At 36.6% G+C, this 25,740-nt stretch overlaps 2 protein-coding genes across 2 annotated transcripts; one reads left to right on the top strand and one right to left on the bottom strand.

The window, feature by feature from the left end:
• Positions 1 to 372: 372 nt before the first annotated feature.
• Positions 373 to 1,031, bottom strand: LOC125220520. The gene is made up of 2 exons (XM_048122683.1): positions 533 to 1,031; positions 373 to 428 (listed from the first exon to the last, which is right to left on the bottom strand). The coding sequence occupies exons 1-2, from the start codon at positions 1,029 to 1,031 to the stop codon at positions 373 to 375; spliced, it is 555 nt and encodes a 184-aa protein (XP_047978640.1).
• Positions 1,032 to 10,759: 9,728 nt separating this feature from the next.
• LOC125220519 (lectin alpha chain-like) lies at positions 10,760 to 11,530 on the top strand. The gene has a single exon (XM_048122682.1). It carries the CDS (start codon positions 10,760 to 10,762, stop codon positions 11,528 to 11,530), a length of 771 nt encoding a protein of 256 aa, XP_047978639.1.
• Positions 11,531 to 25,740: the final 14,210 nt, after the last annotated feature.

Here is a 25,740-nt window from a genome sequence, read left to right as displayed (position 1 = left end):
GGAAGATCCAATCTGTAAGTCCCCACGCATTCGGCAGCAACTCTTGCTCCATTCCCAACACGCAAATCAACTTCCCCAGGCCTCACTTTCCTGCAATCACTTAGACCCTGCACATTATTACAAATGTGTGAGCCATAAGCTGTATCTAATACCCAAGATTGTGAATTATTCATAGACATATTTATCTCAATGACAAACATACCTGAGCTCCCACTTTCTGCACCTTGTGCCTTGAATTTTGGGCAGTCTCTCTTCCAGTGTCCCTTCTCATGACAGAAAAGACACTCATCCTTTGATAACTTCGACTTCTTCTTAGCCCCTCCACTCTTAGGCTTTAGAACAACATCCTTAGATGCTTTCTTCTGTTGCTGCTTATTCTTCCATTTGGAAGACTTCGCAGAAGAGCTCACCATGAGCACAGATTTGACCTTAGTAGTGGAAGACTCATAAGTCTTAAGCATGTTGTGCAACTCTGGCAGCCCAACCTTCGTATTGTTCATGTTGAAATTTACAATGAAATTCTCAAAACTACTAGGAAGAGACTGAAGAATTAGATTTGTTGAGACATTTGCGGGAAGCACCGTTCCAATTGTTGCTAACCTCTCAATCAAACCAATCATTTTCAGCACATGCTCAGAAACCTTGCCTCCATCATGAAGCTTGCACTTGAAGAGATCACGAAGTATCTCATACTCCATAGTTTGAGCTTGTGAAGCATAAAAACTCTCCAAGTGTTTAAGCATCTCATATGGAAACATGTGCTCATGTTGTCTTTGAAGTTCCAAACTCATGGATGACAGCATGATGCACTGAGCATCATTTGCATTTTCAACATGTTTCTCATGAGCAGCTGCGTCAAACGTAGCAAACTCAGCGGATTCCTTACTGGGAACGACACCAATTGGTTTGTCCAAGACATAATCAATTTTGTCATGCCTTAGCACCAAGCGCAAACAACGGAGCCAATCCGTGAAATCTGACCCAGTCAGCTTGTGTGTTTCCATCAAACACTTATAAGTCAAGTTTGACATTTTATTTGAACAGAAAAATACAATGAAAAGTAAATTAGAAAAGCATACAAAGATCACATTCACATTCGTATTCGTATACTAACCAAACAAGGGTTTATTGTATTGATTAGCTCCCACTAATTTTAACATATATTATGTCCCCCAAACATATAATACGAATTTATATCAAATATAAATTTTAGTGGTCCAAGATCCAAGTCCATATTAATGCAACCCCTGCTTTGGCCGATCACTACAATAATATTACAAGGTAGGCCTCCAAGCCAATTGCAACAACTATTTTGCAATTCTTGGTTTATTAATCCAGTTAATATGCATCCATAAACTATTTAGGTCGCTTTGGCTTCACTAAACAATTTAAGCAAGTCAATCCCATCACACAATGCCATCCATGCATCTACGAATGAGCCTAGACCTTGTGGATTTAGAGTGAACGCTTTGGCGTAAAACTCGTAGTCGAAAAGGCTAGGAGCATCAAACAATTATGATGGACGATGCGTTTGTTTCAAAACAAGACTTATATTTTATGGGGAAAAAGTGCGATACTAGTTATGTGAACATAATATCCAATATTAAATTTCAAACAATTACTGGGCGCCGCCTACCCAGACATAGTATAACACGGACTACAAATACTGGGCGCCGCCTACCCAGACATAGTATAATACCGACTACACATACTGTTCGCCGCCTACCCAGACAATAAAACGGTCTCTAACTACTATAGTTAAAATAAATAAGCATAAATCAAATAGCATGCTTATCACATAGGATATCAAATAATGCTCAATAAATAAAATCAAATTTTATTCTCTAATTAAATGTGGATTTAATAAATTATACTGATTCTAAATTAATATAATATATATTTAGTATTAATTCAAAACTAATATTAAATGCTTATGTACTATTATCATTACCAAGGTGATAAACACAGTACGACTCACTAATCAAATTAATAAGCTCATTTATGTAATTGGGATTTTATTAATATTAGTTCTAAACTAATAAAATATTAAAACTTACAGCCCATCGAAATAGGCACAATATTTAAAATTAGGTTATTAGAAAACTGAAAACGTGGCCAAGCCACTTTCGTTATCTTCTTCCACACGTTACCCAGTAACGTCCATAGCCTCTCTACAGCGCCTCACCATCTTCGTTACTACCTAGCAGCAGCGCGCCAGAGGGTTTTTCCCTCCCATGTCTCCCAGTAACATCTCCGGGATGCTACTCACGTCGTCACGGTGTTATGCCAAGCAAAATCAGTGTCGGCGAATTGCGCAGCTAATGAGAATAACCCAACGCCCAGCCATTGAGCGCCGATAAGACGTGTAGAGGAAGATGAAGTTTGAATTTTGGATTTTAAAAATAAATCTCCGAAAATATTGAGAACAGATTTCTGTTTCCAAAACTCCTAACAATTTACGATTTTGAAAAACATTGACAAATCATGGTTTGAAAGGATTTAACATTGAAATCTATTTAGTTTTTCTTTTCCAAAAATTTGAAAAATTTGAAATCAAACTCCAAAATCAGTTTGCAATTTTCGGTAATTTTCACAAAATACTTTTGAAGGAATTGAAATCTAATTTCAAATTCCAAACAATTTCGGAACCAGTTTCTTAAAATTTTGAAATCAAATTTCAAAACAGACAAATCACATAATTCGGATTTCTAAACTTATTCCACGATTAATTAGATTACAAAATTGATTAAGAATCGAGCCCTGGGCTCTGATACCACTGTTGGGTTTTCTTGTATTCATCTAATGAGCGCAGCGGAATTTGCATACAAGAATAACAGATCTAGATTCATAATCATATTGCAAGTTGAGCATGTAAAACATAACGGAACTAAATCTTACTTGTTGTGTTGTTTTCTTCTGCGATTGAATCCTGCAAGTTGAATCCACTACTATCGAGGTCCACGTGCAATCCAATCCGATGCAGCAACTATCCCGGTACAATTGCTCCGTAGAAGAATGCTAGGAATTCTCTCTACAAAGCTTTACGTATTTTCTCTCTAATGTTACGCGATTTCTGTTCTCCACAATGGAGAATAAATAACCATTATATAGATGAAGAGTCACTAGGGTTTCATGATTTTTGGGCTTATGGACTAATATAATTATAGCCCAATTATAATTAATTAATCCATATTAATCTAATTCTAGCCCATTTCCTTTAAGTAACTATCATCTTTCAACTGCATTTTTCATTACAGGAAGCATCTTCTACATATCATGATAAAGAGCGTTCTATCAATCAGTGATTGCGAGATGCGATCGAATGAAAGTGAGAGGCACTAGGGTTTCGAGAGGAAAACCCTAGCTGCGTGAAGAGTAGAGAAAAATAATATTCCATCTGTCCACAAAAAATAGTCTCATTTTGTCATTTTGGGATGTCCACAAAAAATACTCTTATTTTTATACATTACTCACTTTTTCTCCTCTCTCATTCTACCTATTTTTTTTCTATATCTCTCCTATTTTATCAAATTTCTCATTAAATCCGTGCTGTCCATAAATGAGACTATTTTTTATAGATGGATAGAGTAATTCGTTAATTATATTTCTTGAATTTGAAGTAAATAAATGAAAAGACTCAACTACTTTGGACAAATGGAGCATAATATTTGTTTATATTTCTAAAATAAGTATGAATTAACAATTTAAATCTTAACTCGCATCTCCAGTCTATTGAAGAAATGCAGAGATTCGAGGCATGGAGATATGGAGTCACATTATTTGCGTATAATATTATATAGTTAAAATCTGACAGGTTTACATACATGGTTATCGCATGCAATATTATAGTATAGTTAAACTAATAGGTAACATTACATAATTAACGCATGTAATATAATACAATTAAAGTCTAATTGGATACATTGCATACTTATCCAACACAAGTATTCTATCCTTCTCATTTTGATCCGATACAAATTTTAAGCAATGTAATAAATAGTGAATGAAAAAATTAGTGGGACGTAGATTCTACTTTTATTTGAAGAAAATAAATAGATGTTAGTTGATTATATTTTTTGTTTAACTACTTATAATAATACATAACTTTTATTCTAATAACACTACAATGGAAGTAAATAAGTTTTGTAGATTTGATCAATTGACTAATGGTACATGTCACGTGGCATTTAATAAAATCCGATGTCTAATTATTTTTTTGGTGAAAGTATACAATTATCCATTAAAATTAAGGTAGTTACAGTATATTAGTGGAAGAAAATTTTCAGTGCGTATACTGAATGTGGATTAGACCTATGTAAGTACTAATATACTGATGTATTTATGCATATTGATATTTTGTCTATCATAGAAAATCAATATACTGATATAGAATGATACATATGTTAATATTTCACTTATTTCTGAAAATAAACATAACACAAATATTATGATTTCTTAATTAGAGAACCTCCTTAGGCTCTTCACAAGTTATCCTTAATTTGACATGTATTTTGTGAAAAAATAATTTAAATCAAGAAATTTGTGGAAAAAATCAATGTTTTGAATTTTGATATATCTTTTAGGAAAGAGAAAATTATCAGCTTTCCTTAACCGTCACCTACATTTTATGTCTTCCTATTATACCCTTATAGTGATGTTCTTGGTATAAAAATTGTCCATAGCATTAAATCTTCATCACGCTAGTACATTATAATTTAATGATATGTATTGGTTTTTAGTTCTTTTTTTAAGAAAGGATCTTAAGGGATTATGACACAATTTTGGAACAAACCGACCTTACTGCAAAAATATTAAGAGGCACTAGGGTTTGGTGAAAGTCAACCATCCAAATAACAAAATTGACTGACAATTTGAGCTTAAAATAGAGTGATGAATTATACGATCATTAGAAAAACGTGTTGCTATAAGTGCTCAAGACGATGTATATGTATTATTTCTAATATAAAGCTCGAGATCTCTGCTACCGCAATTCGGTGGCACTTCCGAAAATCAAATATTGAAAAAAATATATATTTATCTTTAATAGGTGGCACTTCGGGAAATTAAATATTGAAAAAATATATATTTATCTTTAATAGGTGGCACTTTGGGAAAATTAAAGTTTACAATTTTTTTGTCAGCATTATATCTTGTTGTTTCTCAGTACCATTTTATTGAAGGCAATATTTATATTTATATTTATAGGGGTATGTTAGGGTGCCACCATCCCTTAAACTAACACCATACCACCATTTCTAACAAATTATTTATAAACGTGGACGAATAATAAGCTGTCACGTGGCAAAAAAATAATAATAAAAGATCTGGAAAAAGACGGGCAGCAATGTGCTGGTCTTTATACAACAATTTTTCTTGAACAGCAATATCCGATCACTATACAACAATCTACAGATTGTTGTGTAGTGTTTGTAATATTATTGTGTGCGGTGTCACGGTGTCATTTTAAGAGGGAACTGAAGACACGTGGTTGACACTGTTTGCACAGAAAAGAATAACAAGTTTCCTAAGTCCAACAAATCCACTAGATCACAAGGTATAGGAACTCACTGGTCGTTGGAAAATCTCGGTCGTCGGACACACAGATCACTTCTTCAAAACCCTCAACCACTTATACTAAAACTTAGCACAGGGAAGTAGGGATCGATCCCACAGAGATGGATGCTTAATGAACATGCTCAAGGATTTGAAAATTATTTTGGGATTGGCTGCTGCCACGCATTTTCTTGGGTTGAGGAAATTAAACTAGACTTGGTATCGAAATCTGCTACGCTAACAGCTAGATCTGAGAAACTATTCTAAATTACCTAGATCTGGGAAATAATCTGACGGTGGGGACCATAATCTGACGGTAATTTAGAAACTATTCTAAATTACTTAAATCCACTCCGGATCTAAGCATCCGACACAAACTCCAGCCAAAAACATTCCATAACTCCAAATTCAACAAACAATCTCCGATCAACAATCAACTACACATATCCACAGCCAAATTCCCCAGATCGAGCACCAAAGTGGCAAAAACAGAGATCAACATGCAACTTGCCGAAATAAAAACTTTAAACAGCAGGATCAACGTAGATCAACACGAGATCACACAAATATGACGAAAACTAAGAAATGCATAGATAATCAACAACATAAACAACCAAACCGGCTTCCAAAAGTGAAGTTCGAACGAAAAAGAGTGCAAAAGAAACCAAAAGTAAATCCATTGTATCTCGCCCTCACGCGGACGGTGTTACGACGGAACTTCTCTGAAGATTGGACCCCTTGAAACCCTAAACTACCCCAGAACTCCCATTTCCCAAGTGTGTGTGTTGTGTGTGATCTAAGAGCGAAAAAGATGATATATATTTATAGGCGTTGAAGTGGGGCCCAGCGAGGTATAGATAGACTTTGTTGCCCTCAGCTATTGACTCCCTTCTTCTAGCCTTCTTTTCCTTAAATTCTGCTCACTTCTTCTTCATTCTTTCGCTAGTCCGTTTCCTCCAGCATCTCCTGGATCTAGCGATTCTGTCACACACCTGGCTTAGAAACTGTGTTAGACCCAGTAAAATATAGTGCTTTTCACATATAACCGATACATGAAATTAGCCTTATCAGGAACACAAACCTATATTTATATTTATATTTATATTTTCTTATCTTGTTATAAACGATCTTTCAGAAACTGAAATGGTATGCCAACCGATAAAGTTTTTAGTTTATATTCGAAGTGGTTGGATCAATCTAATTACAAATCGAGCTGGATTACAGTAACAAACAATAAACATACAGGGTTTTATCCATGCAAAACAAAATCTAAATTTAAAATCGCGGAACAAAATTATATGAAAAATATTTTCAGATCATTAGTTTATTTTTCATGTTATTTTAGTAAAGGATAATCTAAAATAATCTAACAATAACATTAAACCTTGATCATTTTATAAAATGACCTAAAATTAATTAATAATGAGCTTTCTATTTTTTTTGTTAATTATTTACCATCAAATCACCTGATTTAGGACCACGATTTATCCTGCATTTCTATATTAAAATGCATTTTTATTTTCATAATTTTTCTTATATATAGGGATGTGATCCATTCATAACTATCACCTACCTACATTATGAATGTCAACACGATGTCCACTAATATCAACTACCTACATTATGAATGTAAATATGGAAACATTTGTACGTCAAATACCTTGAGTGAAACTTATATTATATTCCACTAATTTATTTAATCCATAATTTTATATTGTTTAAAATCCATGCAATAACTAAATGAGACTACTAGAAAGCAGGAGTATTTTGTTTGTTTTGAAAGAATAAAATTGGTATTTTTTTATTAAAATTTACACCTATATCCTAACTTATTTATGAAATTCCCATTCTGTCCTCACTAACCCTTATTCATTTGGAGATTGAGCGCCGCTTTCCCACCGTCAATCCACAAGCGAATTCAACACTTGTAAAATACAAATTCATTCGACCAGAATGAGGTTGCAGCGACACTGTTATCTTTTAGGTTCAGTTGCTGCCATGTCAAACGATGAAAGGTTCTTTTATTTTGTAATTTACCAGTGAAGTGTAAACAGTCAATTCCTCCTTTACATGATGGGTTCAATTTTCAATGACGATATGTAGATATGCTGACTGGGTATTTCAACACAAAATCGTCGGGCCACTGCGCTCACATAAGAGCATCCCCATTGTTACTCTTAGCTAAGAGTTCGGAAGTGAGTCCGGATCCACCTTTACTCCTTAGCCTTAGGCAAGAGCGTAACACCCGCATCCGTGCTCTTAGTTAAGAACAAGCTCAAAGGTCCCACCATTCCATTATTCAATTAAATACTTCAATTATTAAAAACATTTCTACATTATAAAAATACATTAAAAAATAAAAATTACATAATTAAAATCCTAAAAATTAAAATTACATAATTAAAATCCTAAAAAATAAAAATACATAATTAAAATCCTACAAATTAAAAATTACATAATTAAAGACTAAAAAATACCACCATGGAACACTAGTCTTTGACTCAACTTATTTTTAACACAAGTATACCCACAAGTGTATGGGGCTAATGTAGCAAATAGTAAGCAAAGAGTATCGTATCCACAGAGACAATCAGTGTCAACCTAATTAGCACGAACCAACCTCAACTACTATCTAGATGAATCGGAAAGTTTGGGTTTTCTAAATCTACTTAAAAGCAAGGTAAAAACAATTAAAAACAACTAGAGAACTAAAAGCAAATAAGAAAGCGGAGGTAGATCAAGGATGAGAAGGGTAGAATCCTACGGGATCGATAACAACTATCCTATGCTCAACTAACTTCCTAACTATCCCAGCAAAGGGTCTCCAGGGTTATTAAGCTATCACTAAGGTAAAACTATATCTTTTCTCAAAGCATATAATTTGTAGATTGCTACCTAGAACCGAAGTCTCCTTCCTAGAACTAAGGCAACGACTCCTAATAGCTCATAAGATACTTAGCTTCATTCAAAGGCTCAAATCTCTCGATTATATTGGCAAAGACGTCAATTTCTTCTCTTTCAAATTAAACTACTCACTTCTCAATTCTTGTAGTAAAATCCACATGCATTTATAAGGTGATCAGTCAAATAAATGTATAAGCACAGAAGAAATCAATTAAACTTAAGAATCATTGTATCTCCCCCGTAGAACTCTACGAAGGGTTTAGCTACTCATGTTCAACACAAAAGTCAAAGAAATACTCAAAAACATTGTTTGAACAAGAATAAAACTAAAAGTAGAAACTCCTAGAATTGGATTGGGCGGATTGGAGGCCTCGTCTTCAATCTTGCGATGAATACTCGTCCTCTGCTCGTTCTTCTCTTCTTCCTAGGTGAAAAAGTAGTATTTTTGGGGTATGAGGCGTGTAAGTTGTTTTTGGAGGCGTTTCCTAGGCATATATATACCTAGGTTTGACTTTGGGCCCGAAATAAGCTGTCGAACGAAGCTGGCGAGTCGCCAGCTGCCTACGGCGTTTTTTTCGTGTTTTGCTGGCGGGTCGCCAGGTTCATTTGCATGCAAACCTGGCGGGTCGCCAGCTATGTCACTGCACTGCGCAGTCTTGGTAAAACGGCCATAACTTCTTCTACCGAACTCCGATTGAGACGTTTAAAATATCCGCGCGAAGCTATTTCAAAGACAAAGAGAATGATATGCATTACATGCGAATCGGACTTCAAAATCTCCAGAAAAGCTGTCTCGAACATTGAGCAGCTGCACATCCACATATTTTGTACATTTTTCTACACATTCTTCACAAAATGGTCAAAATACCAACATAATAGAGAAGTAGCTATAACTATGTCTCAAAGTACACAATATATGATCAAAACCAAGTAAAACTACCCTCTAAAATCATGTAAAATCCAAGTGAATCAGTCTTCTATCCCCAATGTTCTCTTGAGGGTCCGTGTCATTCCCACATGTGTTGCAATTTGCTCGGGAGTCATGTTATGGGCATTTAGATGACAGAATATGAGAATTGTGTAGTGTTATTAGAATTTTTTTGTGTTGAAGTGAGGGTATTTATAGATGAAAATGTGAATTTGGGGGAAGAAAAATTGAAAAATAAATTAAAAATGTGTATAAAACGGTTATAATTTATTGGGAAGTGGGAAAATATATTTTTTATTTAAAACCATTTTTTTAAATTTATTTCGCATTCTTTTTTAAAAAAAATATTGAATTTGCCAACGGCGTCATGTAAGGGTGCTCAGCAACTGTCATGTAAGGGTGCTCAGCGTCACGGACGAACGACATGCATCGGTGGACACAGGTGTCTCCGCCGCTGGCACGGACGGATGGACACCCTCTACGGATGCTCTAACATACAAACCAAACGTCATATATAATCTGTTAAGTCCCCTCAACCATCCTAATAACAAAGTGATAGACAATTTGAGCTTAAAATAGAGCGATGGGATATTTATATTATATTATTAAATAATTTAAAATAGAAGATAATTGTATGTCTAGGTAATTAGGTTTAATTCAGAAATTTTCACACCTAACTTTTTATCTATGGCAGGTTATTTGGGTTATGTAAACCAAATTAGAACCTCGCAGTTCATTATAAAAAATAAACTAATTAGCATTCCGAAATGAACTGCAGAAATATTGAATTTTAATTAAGATAGAACGTGTCCACATTTATTACAAAATCATCGAAAACATCATTATTCTTATCTATCTAGTAGTAAGAGAAAACAAGACCTTAATTATCCATTTAAAATTATAAAAATAAATTCTCGAAAACTATGTCTCCTCATCTAACTCGTGTTTCTAAATTTAAAGTACATGTTATCACTTTTTTAATCTGCAACTATTATTATTTTAATTTTTGTTGTCATGATTCATTTGGCCATTGACTTTGAAACGTCGACTAGTTAATATATTTAGTTGATCAAAGAATAAATGCGGGGTTACTCATTAATTACTTTCACGATCTCATCTCTTTAATTGATGGAAATTAATTGAAGTACCTGGATGATTCATGTAAGAAGTGTTGTTATGTGTAATAAAATAGAGAGGAAAAAAATAATTAAATATTTTAATGAGAGAAGAGATAAGAGGTTATTTCTAAAATAGATTGTAAATATCTTAATTGAGACAAACAAAAAAAGAAAGATGGTAATCTTGAATGGGATGGAGGGAGTATAAAGGATGAGAAGTATCCAGCACATCCAAAGGTAAACATAATCCATAGCCATGGCTAACTTCCTCCAAATCCTAATTCCTCTGATTTCCTTGCTCCTCGCCGCAGCCAACTCTGAAACAACCTCCTACGATCTCTCCAACCTAAACCAAGACCTCCCTATCTACCAAGGCGACGCCCACTTCCACAGTCCTTTATACCGCCTCACGAAAACCAACGCTTCCGGCTACCCACAGAAGTACAGTGTCGGCCGAGTCCTGGATCCCGAGATCTTTAAGTTTGAGGGGCTATTCCTCTTCACATGTGCCTTTCAATTTGTTATCACTCCCGTAGACAACACGCCAGCCGACGGCCTCACCTTCTTCATCGCCCCCGCCGGCACCACCATCCCCGACGGCAGCGGCGGCGCCAACTTTGGAGTGTTCAGCCCACAGGGGCCGAATTCCAACATTTTCGCAGTTGAATTCGATACCTTCTTCAATCCTGGAATAGATGCCACGAGTTTCCCTCATGTTGGGATTGATATCGAAAGTCCAATATCCAGTAACTTGACGGTTGTGGGGAACGATCTGATCGGTAATGTGGTGAGTGCAAGGATATTTTACGAACAAGCTACTAATTTCTTGAATGTTAGTGTGGCAATGGGAGGAAAGAGGTTTGAGGTGAGCTATGTGGTTGATTTGAGCAGTATTCTTCAGAAAGAGAGTCAAGTTGGCCTCTCTGCCGCTACCGGTGAAGGAGTAGCCATTTTCGACATCAGAACTTGGCTATTTAATTTCATCAAAGGTTCTCCGACGGTCGAAAAGTATTTGTTGACTGCATAGTTTATGTAGTGAATAAAGGCTGGTAATCCAATAATAAAATCACCATCTCTATGTTTCTGCTAAAACACGAGATGGAAATGGAACCCATTTCTTGCTTCCGATTTATGATGTACTTTCTACGTTCCATATTAATTGGCACCGTCTAAAAGTCTAACTTGTTCTCAGTAAAATATGACTTCTTAGTACTATAAGAATAATAAATAATTACAAACAACCTGTGCTCGAAAATATGTACTCCCACAAATTTTAATGTAAAATTGGTAAAAATAAGAAAGAGGTGGACATAAAAAGTAATTATAGTATTGTTAATGGAGAATGAACCTCACCTCATTCGAGAAAATAGACTTTCTAAAATTAAAAAGTGCATATTTTCATGAGACAGACTAAAAACGAAAAACCTAAAGATGCACTCCGTATGATTTTCTTCGGCATTTTTGCATTTAGATCTAATTATACATGGATCACCATTCTAATTAATTATTTCTAAATAAATCACATAAGTAATTTTTTGGAGTGCCTACAATTGGGCTGCCGTAAATTAAAACTTAACAGCCTTTTCAAATCAGCTGCTTTTCGAAGGAGATACATGCTCAATCAGATGCGGTCCTAGCCCAGTTAAAATACAAGGTCCAATTTACAATCAATTTAGCCCATTAGATGACGAACGAAGAATAGCCCAGCGTCTCAAGGGCTTCTTGGAATGATAGAATAAAATGGGGAGGGAATGGAATGAAGATAAGAATGGAATGAAGGTGGGTTGTGTTTGGTAAGCACAAGGAATGCACTTCACACACACCCACTACACACACTTCACACACTACACACATTTCACACTATTCACCCTCTACAAACACTACTCACCTTTCACACATTTCAAGCATCCTATTTTTGAATTTTGTGTAGTGTGTGAAATGTGTGTAGTGTGTGTAGTGTGTGTAGTGTGTGAAATGTGTATAGTGTGTGTAGTGTATGTAGTGTGCGAAGTGCATGTAGTGTGTGAAATATGTGAAATGTGTGTAGTGTGTGAAGTGCATGTAGTGTGTGAAAATGTGTGTAGTGTGTGAAGTGCGTGAAATGTGTTTAGCGTGTGAAGTTGTGTGAAATATGTAAAATATGTGTAGTGTGAGAAGTGCATGTAGTGTGTGAAATGTGTGTAGTGTATGTAGTTTGTGAAGTGTGTGTAGTGTGTGAAGTGCGTGTAGTGTGTGAAATGCGTGTAGTTTGTGAAGCGTGTGTATTGTGTGAATTGTGTGTAGTATATGTAGTGTGTGTAGTGTGTGAAATGTGTGAAGTGTATGTAGTGTTTGAAATGTGTGAAGTGTGTGAAATGTGTGAATTGTGTAATGTGTGAAGTGTGTAGTGTGAAGTGTGTGTGTGTGTGGATTTTTCAATTATTAAAAATTTTAAATTTTAATTTTATTATAAAATTGTGATGATTTTAAATTTAAATATAATATTTAAAATAATATTACATAATTTTGTTAAAATTTAAAATAAGAAGAAAGGAAAATGGAATGGAATGGAATGACTATTTTTTAGCTAAATGGATGGAATGACTGTTCCCATGTGGAATGGAATGGCCATTCCAAAAGAAATGGTGATTCCTAACAAAAATATTTACCAATCAAAGGATTGGATTAAGGTAGGAATTCCATTACTCTATTTCATTCCACCATACCATAAAGGCCTCAGGTATTATAGTCACGCTGTTAACATGGACTAATATTTATCCGAAATATTGCATGTAAGTTGAATTGTTTTCTCACAAATCATTTATAATTTCGACTAATGAAAATATGCTATTTAATCACATATTATCAATTTTGTAATTCCTTTATCTGTCATTAAATATTCCACTTTTCTCTATTTTTTTTTCTATATGTCAATAAATATTTCATTTCATTTTTACTATTTTATTATAAAATCAATATATAAAACTTTCACTAATTTTTTCTATCACTTTTGTATAAAGTAAATCATTTCTTAAAATTGATGGATATGTCACATGCTGGATTGTCACTCTTATGCACTCTTACTTTGCTCCAATATTATTATGTACTCTTGTTGTCCGCCATTATAAGGAGTCTCATTTGTGTTTGACACGAGTTTTAAGAAATATAAAAGAAAGTGGGTGTGAGAAAAGGCTGTGGAATGTGAGACATAATTTATATATTAGTTTTATAGTAATAGAATGTGAGTGGAATGAGTTAGTGGAACGTGAGGTACCTACCATTTATAGTAAAAGTGAACCAAGACTCATAATGACAGACGGATTAAAATGGTAAACTGAGACTCCAAAAGACGGACAGAGGGAGTATGATAAGGAAAGACCCTTATCAAGTGAAGAAGCTAAAGAAAGTCGCAGAGAGACTTTGCTCTGTCGTCAATCGATAGGATTCTAGACGGAAAACTAAATAACGATAAATAATTATGATTTCATTGATTGCCTAATGAGAATAACAATAGGTCCTATTTATAATACTCATACGAATGACTTAACTTAGTGAACAAGATAATAAAGATATTGAAAAGATATGACGATATAATAATCGATATATGGGAGATATTTTCGGAGATACAATCGTATCAACTCCTCCGCGGTTGAAATCCACATTGTCCTCAAGGTGGGAACCATGAAACAACAGACAGAGTCGATGATAACAAGCGCTTTGAAATTTCCCTTCCCAGCACAAATGCAATTATCAACAAGGATTCAAGAATTCGTTCCAACCCTCTTATTAGTGCCTTACTTACATGATTATCATCTAATAGAGATGATTTTGATTAATCAATCACATCAAGAACACTACCCATCCCGTTCAAGAAATCATATTTCACCATTTTTTGATGAGTAGCCGTTTCTTGTTCAAGGCTTAAATAATGGTTGTAGGAAATCAATTCGATTCCAGAACAACATTCTCCATCTGCCATCTTCCCTCCAGCCCTTAAATCCTCCCTCTCTTATTCTTTTGAGTGAACAATTACTTAAAAGCTCTCTATGATGATTAACCAAGAACAACGGAGAAGGAGCATAAACTGTAAAGCGGAAGCGTACCTTGATCCATAACGAATTAAAGGCGGAATTGCTTTGCAGCGGCTATGGATCTTCCAAACGATCAGAGACGTCCTTCACAATAGTCTGCCGAGAGAATACAGAGATATTGAACGTTCTTCTGACGTCTGGGGACCATAACCCTAGCTTATATTTATATTAAATATAAACCCCTTTATTTTCTATTCGGTCCCTCATCAAATAGAAAATCACTTTATGGTATCTACACTTATTTCCATAACAATTAAATACACTTTAGCCCAAACTTTAATCTTTATTGGATCACTTTAATTGGGCAACTGAAAGATAGCCATACACATTAAATTAGTCATGTGGAAGCCCAAAAATTCTAACAATCTCCCACTTGGGCAACACATGGCACCAAATAAATGTGTACAAACTGAATGAGCGCTCAAAATGCTATCACATAGTGTATTTCCGAACAATCTTATTATCAACCATATCGACATAGGACTAAAGGGGCAGTCACCATATTTTTTCATGATTAAACCCATCATTAATCACATATGCAAATATAATCAACAACAGATCAATTATGGAGTGTAGCATGGAAATTTCATGCAAGGTGATCATACATGCCTATTTCCAACTGGTCCTCCCAAAGTGAGATCAAATCAAAACCAAATTACACAAGTAATGGACAAATATAATACTTTACTTCTGCAGAAAATAACATGAGTTTTACAACATGTTTAAACAAAATATATAGAGCATTAACAAAATTAACTACTCCCACTAAACGGAAGTGTCCTCAAATGACAAAACACCCATATGGGCTACATGCCCATGAAAGACCTTAGGTGGTAGTCCTTTAGTAAGCGGATCTGCAATCATCAAATCCGTTCCTATATGCTCTATAGAAATTTGTCCACTCTGAACCCTTTCTTTTACAACTAGGAACTTTATCTCAATATGCTTTGACTTGGCAGAGCTCCTATTGTTGTTGGAGTATTGCACTGCTGAGTTATTGTCACAAAACAACTTAAGTGGTCTTTCAACTCCTTGAATAATACGCAGCCCAGTGACAAAATTTCGCAGCAATAACCCATGACAAGATGCCTCATAACAAGCTACGAATTCTGCTGCCATAGTGGAAGGTGCCACAAGTGTCTGCTTAGCACTTCTCCACGATATGGCTCCTCCAGCCAGCAGAAATACATAACCCGAGGTGGATCTCCTACTATCTTGGCATCCAGCAAAATCAGAATCAGAATACCCAATGATCTCCAAATGATCTGATTTTCTGTATGTGAGCATGTAATCTTTTGTTCTCTGCAAATATCTCATAACCCGTTTTGCTGCTTTCCAATGATCCATTCCGGGGTTACTGAGATACCTTCCCAACATGTTAACAATAAAAGCCAAATCGGGTCTAGTACATACTTGGGCATACATGAGACTTCCAATAGCCGAAGCATATGGAAACTTTTGCATCTCATTAATCTCAAGACTTGTTCTAGGGCATTGAGCAAGACTAAACTTGTCTCCTTTAGCCACAGGGGTGTCTAGAGGCTTGCAGCCATGCATCTCAAACCTTTTTAGCACTTTTTCAATATATCCCTTTTGTGACAATCGTAGAATATCACGAGAGCGATCTCGGTGAATCTCGATCCCTAATACAAAAGAGGCTTCCCCAAGATCTTTCATCTCAAATTTCTTTGAGAGAAAATTCTTGGTATCGTGCAACATTTCCTTATCATTTGTGGCAATCAATATGTCATCGACATATAACACCAAGAAGATGCATCTGCTCCCACTGAACATGTGATACACACAATCATCAATAACATTCTTCTCGAAACCGAATGAGAGAACTGCTTCATGAAATTTATGGTACCATTGACGAGAGGCCTGCTTGAGCCCATAGATGGATTTCTTTAGTCTGCAAACCATTTTCTTTGGGTCTCCGACCACAAAACCTTCTGGTTGCTCCATATAAATCGTTTCCTCAAGTTCACCATTGAGAAACGCTGTCTTAACATCCATCTGATGTAGCTCAAGATTAAAATGTGCTACTAATGCCATGATTATTCTAAATGAGTCTTTCGAAGAAACCGGAGAGAAAGTCTCTTTATAATCAATGCCTTCCTTCTGAGTAAAGCCTTTAGCTACAAGACGTGCCTTATATTTATCCACATTACCTTTTGAATCCCTTTTGGTCTTAAAAATCCATTTGCAACCAATGGGTTTCACACCTTCAGGTAATGGGTAAATATCCCAAACGTCATTAAATAGCATTGACTTATATTCCTCATCTAAGGCTTGAGTCCACTTCTCAAACTGAGGATCCTTCATTGCTTGAGCAACAGTGACAGGGTCATTGTTTTTCAAACCAATATTATCCTCATTTTCAGTGAGAAAAACCACATAATCATCCGGAATGGCATTTCTCCTTTCTCTAGTGGATCTCCTTATTGGCATTGGTTCTTGAGGTTGTTGAGGTTGAACTTGAATAATCTCATCAACATAATGTTGGTCCTCATTGAGATTATCAACTTGAAGTCGTGCATTTATAACATCATTTTCTTGAGGTTCTTGATCTGCTTCTTCTTCAATGTCAGGAATAGAAATCTGAGCATTGTCAGAAGCAGTAGCAGGAATCATAGACTCCTCCTCAAAAGTGATGTCCCTTATTGCATTCTTCCCCCCAAACTCAACATCCTCAAAGAACACCGCATTTCCCGTCTCGAAAATTGTTCTTGTGGTGGGATCATAAAATTTGTAACCCCTTGACTTTTCTGGATAACCAATAAAGTAGCTGCTCACTGTTTTGGAGTCCAATTTCTTTTCATTTGGCTTGTAAGGCCTAGCTTCAGCTGGACATCCCCAAATGTGAGTGTGATTTAGACTAGGCTTTCGCCCATTCCAAAGCTCATAAGGTGTTTTAGCAGCTGCTTTAGTTGGTACCCTATTGAGAATATATGCTGCAGTCTTTAATGCCTCTCCCCAAAGTGATTGTGGTAAGGAGGAGTGAGAAATCATACTCCTCACCATATCTTTAAGAGTTCTATTTCGTCTTTCAGCTACACCATTCATGCTAGGCGACCCTGGCATTGTGTACTGAGGGACGATTCCACACTCTTCCAGATAGAGGGCAAAAGGTCCTTGACGTTGTTCACCTGAGCCGTCATTTCTGCCGTAGTATTCGCCACCACGGTCAGATTTGACTTTCTTAATGCTTTTGTTGAGATGGAGCTCAACTTCAGCCTTGAATATTTTGAACTTGTCTAGAGCCTCAGACTTTTCATGGATTAAATATAGGTACCCAAAACGAGAATAGTCGTCTATGAATGATATAAAATATTGTTGCCCATTCCAAGAAGCCGTAGGGAATGGACCACAAATGTCCGTATGTATCAATTCTAAGACGCATGTAGCTCTATTGGCACCTAATTTCTTTTGTTTGATCTGTTTTCCTTTGATACATTGAACACACACATCAAGATCTGAAAAATTAAGTGTGTTTAATATACCATCTGACACAAGTCTCTCAATTCTTGATTTTGAGATATGACCTAAACGCTTGTGCCATAAGTTTGCCGAATTTTCATTATTTAATTTTCGCTTAGTCCCCTTTGATTCAACATGTAAAGCTTCTGAATATGAAGTAATAGAATCAAGCATGTAAAGATTGTCATATGCACTTAAAGAACCAGTGCCTACAATACCAGAATTATTTGAAAGAGTAAACTTATTATTTCCAAATGAACAAGAAAAACCAAATTTGTCCAATGCAGAAATAGAAACCAAATTCCGTCTAAATGACGGTATAATAAAAGTATCTTTCAAATCTAGAAAAATTCCAGTCTTTAACAACAATCTAAAATGCCCAATAGCTTCAACTTCTACCGATTTGCCATCTCCCACATAGATGTATCTTTCACCATCAATTGGCTTTCGGCAGCTCAGACAGCCCTGCATTGATAAACTTATGTGAGTAGTAGCACCAGAATCTACCCACCAAATATCACTAGGGACTGAAGCTAAATTAACTTCAGAACAGACCAAAGCAAGAATCATACCTTTCTTAGCACGCCATGCGCTATACTTGGCACAATTCTTCTTCATATGATCAGACTTACCACAGAAGTAGCAACCATTTTCCTTATGTTGCTTCTTTTGTGATGGTCCCTTGTCCATAGCAGCATTCTCAATAGGCTTTCTCTTCAAGCCCTTTCCCTTATTGCTTGAGCTAGTAGCCAGTTGAGCAACCTCAACTCTGTCTTGCTTCAATCTCTCCTCTTCTTGTACACAGTATGAAATGAGCTCATTAAGAGACCACTTCTCCTTTTGGCAGTTATAACTGACCTTAAATTGACTGAATTGTGTAGGAAGAGAGAGTAACACCAAATGCACAAGTAAGTCCTCAGGGACTTCAAGTTTGTGCGCCTTCAAGTTTGAAGCAATATGAGACATCTGCATGATGTACTCCCTTATGTTGCCCTTGCCCTTATACTTCATTGAGATCAAGCTAGCCAGAAGCGTGCTTGTCTCGGACTTTTCGTTTTTAGCAAAACGCTCCTCAATTTTGGCAAGGTATTCACTAGCATTAGCAATATCCTCAGAAGCCGTGCCCCGAAAGGCCTCTGGGATGCTGCGCTTGATGATCATGAGACTCACGCGATTCGAGCGCTCCCACCTCTCAAAGTCCCGCTTAAGATCAGCGGTACTTACATCCGTAAGAGGGGCGGGTTTCTCGGTTCTTAACGCGAGGTCAAGATCCATGCAGCCCAAAGTGATTAGAAGGGTTTCCTTCCAATCCTTGAAATTAGACCCATTTAACATAGGTATGTTTTGCACGTTGGTTGACACAGTAGCAGAAGACGTCATAACTACAGAGAAACAAAACCAAATTAATGCTCACATCATAAAATTCAAATAAGAATGTAACATCTCGAGGTACCGGCACAACATTCAAATCAAGTCTGTGGACAGTAATATGAATTTGTAAGTGGCAACCTCTTTGTAGTAATCAAACACTGACAATAAAATCATGTCAAGTAATGTCCACCTGTGGGCATCACATTTACTTACACGAAAACTGAATAATCATCACGTATTTATTACCACAGGTATGTGTGCATTTCGTGCCAAATATTAATCTTCCTGTGGGCCGACTAGTATCCGCATTAAAATACACACACACTTACCGTCCTAACATTCGCAGTAAAGAAGTCTAGACAAGAGAGGTTACTGTTGCAACGTCTTATTTCGACTAATCTATTTTGAACATTAGTAAAACATAAAGGAACATGAGATGTACCAAAATTCTCTATGATGATTAACCGAGAACAACGGAGAAGGAGCAAAAACTGTAAAGCGGAAGCGTACCTTGATCCATATCGAATAGAACGGTTGAATTTCTTTGCAGCGGCTATGGATCTTCCAAATGATCAGAGACGTCCTTCGCAATAGTCTGCCGAGAGAATACAGAGATATTGAACGTTCTTCTGACGTCTGGGGACCATAACCCTAGCTTATATTTATATTAAATATAAACCCCTTTATTTTCTATTCGGTCCCTCATCAAATAGAAAATCACTTTATGGTATCTACACTTATTTCCATAACAATTAAATACACTTTAGTCCAAACTTTAATCTTTATTGGATCACTTTAATTGGGCAACTGAAAGATAGCCATACACATTAAATTAGTCATGTGGAAGCCCAAATTTCTAACAGTTCCGGCTCAGGAAAAATCAGCGGACGGAGGCAGTCCACGGGACGATCGGTGATGGCAAGATGAGACTGCATCTTGGCAAACACTTCCATCCTCCGGTCAAGCTCTTGCAGCGGCGCAACTACATTAGAGGTCGCCGAAATCTGGTGGTAATATAGCTGTTGCCATCCTAGTTGGTCGGGCGATGGGTGAAATCCCGCGTCGACTTATGACAGGTGGTCGTATGGTGGAGCCCTTATATGGGGCTGATTGTTAGTCGGTGAGTGACATTGCCAATCTGGTGGATCAGGAGGCTGCGTCAGTTGGGTATTTTGGAGGCGGCAGCGGCTGGTGGAAGTAGGGTTCAACCGTTGTTTGCCACGGCTTGACGTAGGCTGGCGCCGAATATTGCAGCGGCGGATATGGATCCGTGTAGGTGAACAAGCGTTGTTGTTCGTCCATCACGTCCAACTTCTTGTTTATTCTGTTGCAGGCAGCCATTATCCGGTCACATAGGGAAGATAGATAGATTTCTTCATCCGAAGTCATCGATGGAGGATGAGATCGGATGAAAGCACCAGTTGATAAGGGAAGAACCCTTATCAAGTGAAGAAGCTAAAGAAAGTCGCAGAGAAACTTTGCTCTGTCGACAATCGATAGGATTCTACACGGAAAACTAAATAACGATAAAAGATAAATAATTATGATTTCATTGATTGCATAATGAGAATAACAATAGGTCCTATTTATAATACTCCTACGAATGACCTAACTTGGTGAACAAGATAATAAAGATATGGAAAAGATATGACGATATAATAATAGAGATATGAGAGATATTTTCAGAGATATAATCGTATCAGAGTACAGCGTAAACTTTTCAAAATTCTGAAAATGAAGGTGGGGGTACCATTAATGAAGAACGTTGTCATTAAAAGAGAATGGCAGTATAGTTATTTGGATGCAAAATCTAAGCTTCTAATCCGGTATTACGTACATGATCGAATAAAGCACATTGATATTGCACCATCTTCCCTGCCCCCTGGGATTGAGGGAATGTACTAGAGAACATGTTAAACATGGTGCAAATACCACTCTTCAAATCAAAGCAATGCCAATGCATGAAGACGTTCATGAATGGAAATTAGATGTGACAGAGGATGAGGGACACTTGGCAAGCTATGGTGATGGTCCTGAGAGTGAGAAGTTTCCAACTCAAAGCATGGACCAGATGAGCTCGTGAATGGAATTTGATGTAGTGTGGTCTGTTCCTGTATTTGTTATTAGATTTGTTAGTTACCGTAAAGGGTTTATAGACTCTTCATTAGATTAGCATAAATACAGCTAGATGTATTGTAATCGGTATTTAATTAAAATACCACATTTGGCTATATACATCGCTCATCTTTCTTCTATTAATGGTTTTCAATCTTTTCCTTCAAATATAAGACAAAAATTGAATTACTCCTATAATTATATAGTATGTTTTTTGAATCAATTTATGTCTAGCAAACCATTAATAGAAGAAAGATGAGCGATGTATATTGCCAAATTTGGTAAGTATATTGTAACATCCCGAAAATTCGAACCTTAATTTTAGAGCAGTAAAATTCTTATTGATGACGTGGGAGACGTAAATTAATTGATGAATGAATTTATTGCATGAGTTCTTATGACCAAGTTGTGTCTAGGGTTGAGGTTTGGATTGAAAAGTCAAACTCGTTGAGTATATGACGTGGCTTATGAATATTTGTTTTTAAAGATGAAATTATGTGGTTAATTATTTGTTTAAGGGTGAGTGAGATTATTAGGAAATATCCATAAATACTATAACCACCTTTTTTATTTGAAATTTTCGATCCCTGCTATTATTGAAGAAGGAATTCTATTTTTCTGGATTTAATTTATTTCTTGGGATATTTATCCAAATTAAATCCCAAGCCTAATTATTCTCTATTTCTCTAGGGGAGAAATCGACACCTATATTTATTCTAGGTGATTTTCGAAAATCACCTAAGTTTGGAAAGAAGTAATTATTTTATTTGTTTAATTGATCCCTTATTTGATTCCTTCCATACATAAATATAAATATTCTAGCAAATCTTACCATACCTCAAGGAGATCTTGTCATATCTTATTTTAGTTAATATTTAAAATCCATTCCTCATGGGAGAACCCAATTACACGCCTATTTCAAATTTTAGGTGGTAGATTTATTATTTTATTTTGCTCCGTGATATTTTATTCTACTCCGAAAAATATACCAAACAAAATCTTGGCTAAATAAAAGGCCATGATTTTCGAAAATCTCTAGCCTTGAAACCCCAAATTCACGCCACTTTATTCTTTCTCTCTACTTCACAATATTTGTTTTATTTAATTGTGTAGAATCAAATCTTCCCAAATATTCTATTTAATTACCTAAAGATTTTATTGAACCCTATAAATAAGAGCAAAACCTAACCTTAGCCGCAAAAAATCGCCCCCCTCACCCATTGCACACGCCTCTCCCTCTCTTCTCACTCTCTCAATTTTCTTCTATAATTCTTCATCTTTTGAGAAGAGTTAGAGTTTGAGCCTCAAGATTTTTGAAGATTCAAGTCTATACTTTGTTTATACTGTTCGTTTTGACAAAGAAAATGTACCTATATATTAATCTTTCTTCATCTAACCGATTAATCGGTATTCTTGAACCCTCATGCATCTAGATTGAGTGAAAGTGGGAAAAATGGTATATAGAGAATATGTGTGCGTGTATGTGTGTGAACGCGTGCTTGTGTGTATGTGTGACATGCGAATAACCTTCATATGTGACATAAGTTGATGTTAGATCTAAGATTGTTGAGGGTATAAACTTATATGATGAATATGACTTGGTTTGAATGATAAACATAAACCGGATCGGTGGGAAAAAAGGGGAAACGTTGAGACATGCATGATTTAGGAGTTGATGTTGAAGCTAATACATGATATGTGCATATGTGATTAAAAGGTGAAACTTTGGTTGCGAAGCCGGATAACAAAAGAGGGAATCATACTTGAAACCTAAGCAGCCAAGGTGGGCTTTACTCTCTAAACTTCTTTATTTCAAAACAAATATTGATTATGGTGTTATAAGGGTGGTTTTAACTGTTATGCCATGCCTATGATTGATTTGTTATGATGTTGTGCGCCTGATACCTAGTTTGTGAGTTCGCTCCATTGGGCTATAAGGCTATGGATATGTATAAACGAATTCGGGTCTGAGTAGGGCCGCAAACCTACCAGGCTAGTGTACACAGGTGGGATCGGGAACCGTCCTTGCTAGTCAGCCGGTCTCGTGGGCGAAAAGTGTGGCCACACTTTCGTCGCACTATGGAAATGTTGTGATTGTGGATATTGATGAGGAAATTGGGGAGTTGTTTGACTGGCCAGTCTATGAAAATATTTTTGTGATACTCGATGATCTTTATTTTGATAATTGCAAACTCGAGTTCACTATGGTAAGGGTGGCATAACTTGGCAACGAGTCCACTGGGTATTTCAAAATACTCAGCCCTGCATGTGTTTTCCTTATGTGCAGGTTGAACGGCGACAAGCGGTGGCGGGTGTTGAGCACATTAATAAAATAAGATAGATATTTTGAACTTCGAGTGTGGTTGTGTCTTCATACATAGCTTCACTTTCTCTTGGTTGCTTCCGCTGAATTTTTTAAACTTATTAGTATCATTTGATTATTTTGAACTTATTCCTTTTTGTTTAGAAGATTGAGACTTGTTGTGGTTTTGTTGGATTTATGTCGAACTCTTGACTTTTGATCATAGTTTATGGTATCTATTATTCTTTGACTTTCTTGATTAAATCTTTGACTTACTGCATTGAATAGTTCGTTTAATACCTTTGTCAAATCTCTTTAAATGAAACCCTAGCCTATGTTATTATTGCTTTTAAGTCCATTTTGATAGCAGCTGCCGTATTTATTATACCCTAGAAATCCGGGTTGTTACATATATTAAGTACCATTTCCTAAACTAACCACTGCACAACTACTATAAATAGTTAAACACCATAATCCATTTTCACCACATCAAACATTCTCACAACAAGCTAGCATTAGCCAGGGGCCTCTTCCAAAACCTAAAGCCTATGACCATATCCTTGTTCGTCATTCTAGCAATGACGACCAAGGACTACTCGCAGAGCGAAGCCATTTCCTTCGCGTACAACTTCAACGGCGACAAACCCACAACCCTAACCTACCAAGGCGACGCCTTCTTCCCATCGGACTCGACCTTCCTCCGCCTGACAAAGACCGACGCCACAGGGGTCCTGCAAAAGAACTCTGTGGGCCGAGCTCTCTACACGGAATCGATACTGTTCCGTGCAGAAGGGGCAGTAGCGTCATTCGAAACCACTATAGACTTTCAGATCAGCTCTAGGGAGGGCGACAATAACCCGGCGGACGGGCTTGCGTTCTTAATGGGGCCCGTTGGCTCCACCATCCCTGCGGGTAGCTTCGGTGGCGGCTTGGCGTTACTACGTATCGGGGTTGGCTCCGAACGTTTTCGCCGTGGAATTCGACGTGTACGTCAACTCTGACTGTGATCCTACCTTTCGCCACATTGGGATCAACATCGGATCGAAGACTTCAAGCAATGTTACAAAGTTTGAGGGTACGATAGGGCAGCGTGTGACTGCCCGAATAAACTACGAGGCAGAGACTAAAGTGATTTCTGTTCATGCCACGTCAGCAGCAGAGAAGTTTGACGTGAGCTTCGTCTACGACTTGGGCGCTTTGCTGCCGGAAAAGGTTCAAGTTGGGCTTGTCGGCTCTACAGGACTGTATGTGGCAGTGCACGACGTCGTATCCTGGTATTTCAGCTCCACCCTCTTGCATGATCACATGAACGAGTTTGAGGGCGCCAAAATCATCCAGCTTTAATTGTTAGTCCTAATGCAAGTGTGTGCTTTATATAAATAAGGAGACGAGGTCGAACTTATTATAAGTTCGATGTTCGTTTGTGTGAGTGTGATCATGACCGTCTCAGCTATGGACTATATTCGAGATGGAAATGAGAGTTGTTAATCAATTATATGGAGTATCCCATTATGTTATGTTATAATTCGTCTGTGGTTGTTTTATTTTTTTACATGATTAAGAGCCTTATCGCTGTGAATAACGGCGTGTTGTGGTTCGAGTGTTAATTAATGACTCAATTATAGAGAAGAAAGTCGACGGAAATGGTAAATCCACGAACAAGGTTGTTAAGCATGTGGCACGTAAAATAATTCCGAAACATTCTAATTAAGACATGGTTTGAACTTTGAACTTTGTCGATTAAACTAGCTATACCAAAATTAATTGACTCGATTTATTTTTTTAACACGAGAATTACCCGCAAGTGTACGGGGCTATCATAGTATAAGCAAGTCAAGAGTATCGTATCCACGAAGACAAGTTGTGTAACTCAAGTACCACGAACCGATTTTGACTACT

Source organism: Salvia hispanica, chromosome 4 (assembly GCF_023119035.1).
Source record: "Salvia hispanica cultivar TCC Black 2014 chromosome 4, UniMelb_Shisp_WGS_1.0, whole genome shotgun sequence".
NCBI classification, from domain to species: domain Eukaryota; kingdom Viridiplantae; phylum Streptophyta; class Magnoliopsida; order Lamiales; family Lamiaceae; genus Salvia; species Salvia hispanica.
Note: the sequence above shows the minus strand (reverse complement) of the source record. Positions and strands in the feature narration are given on the sequence as shown.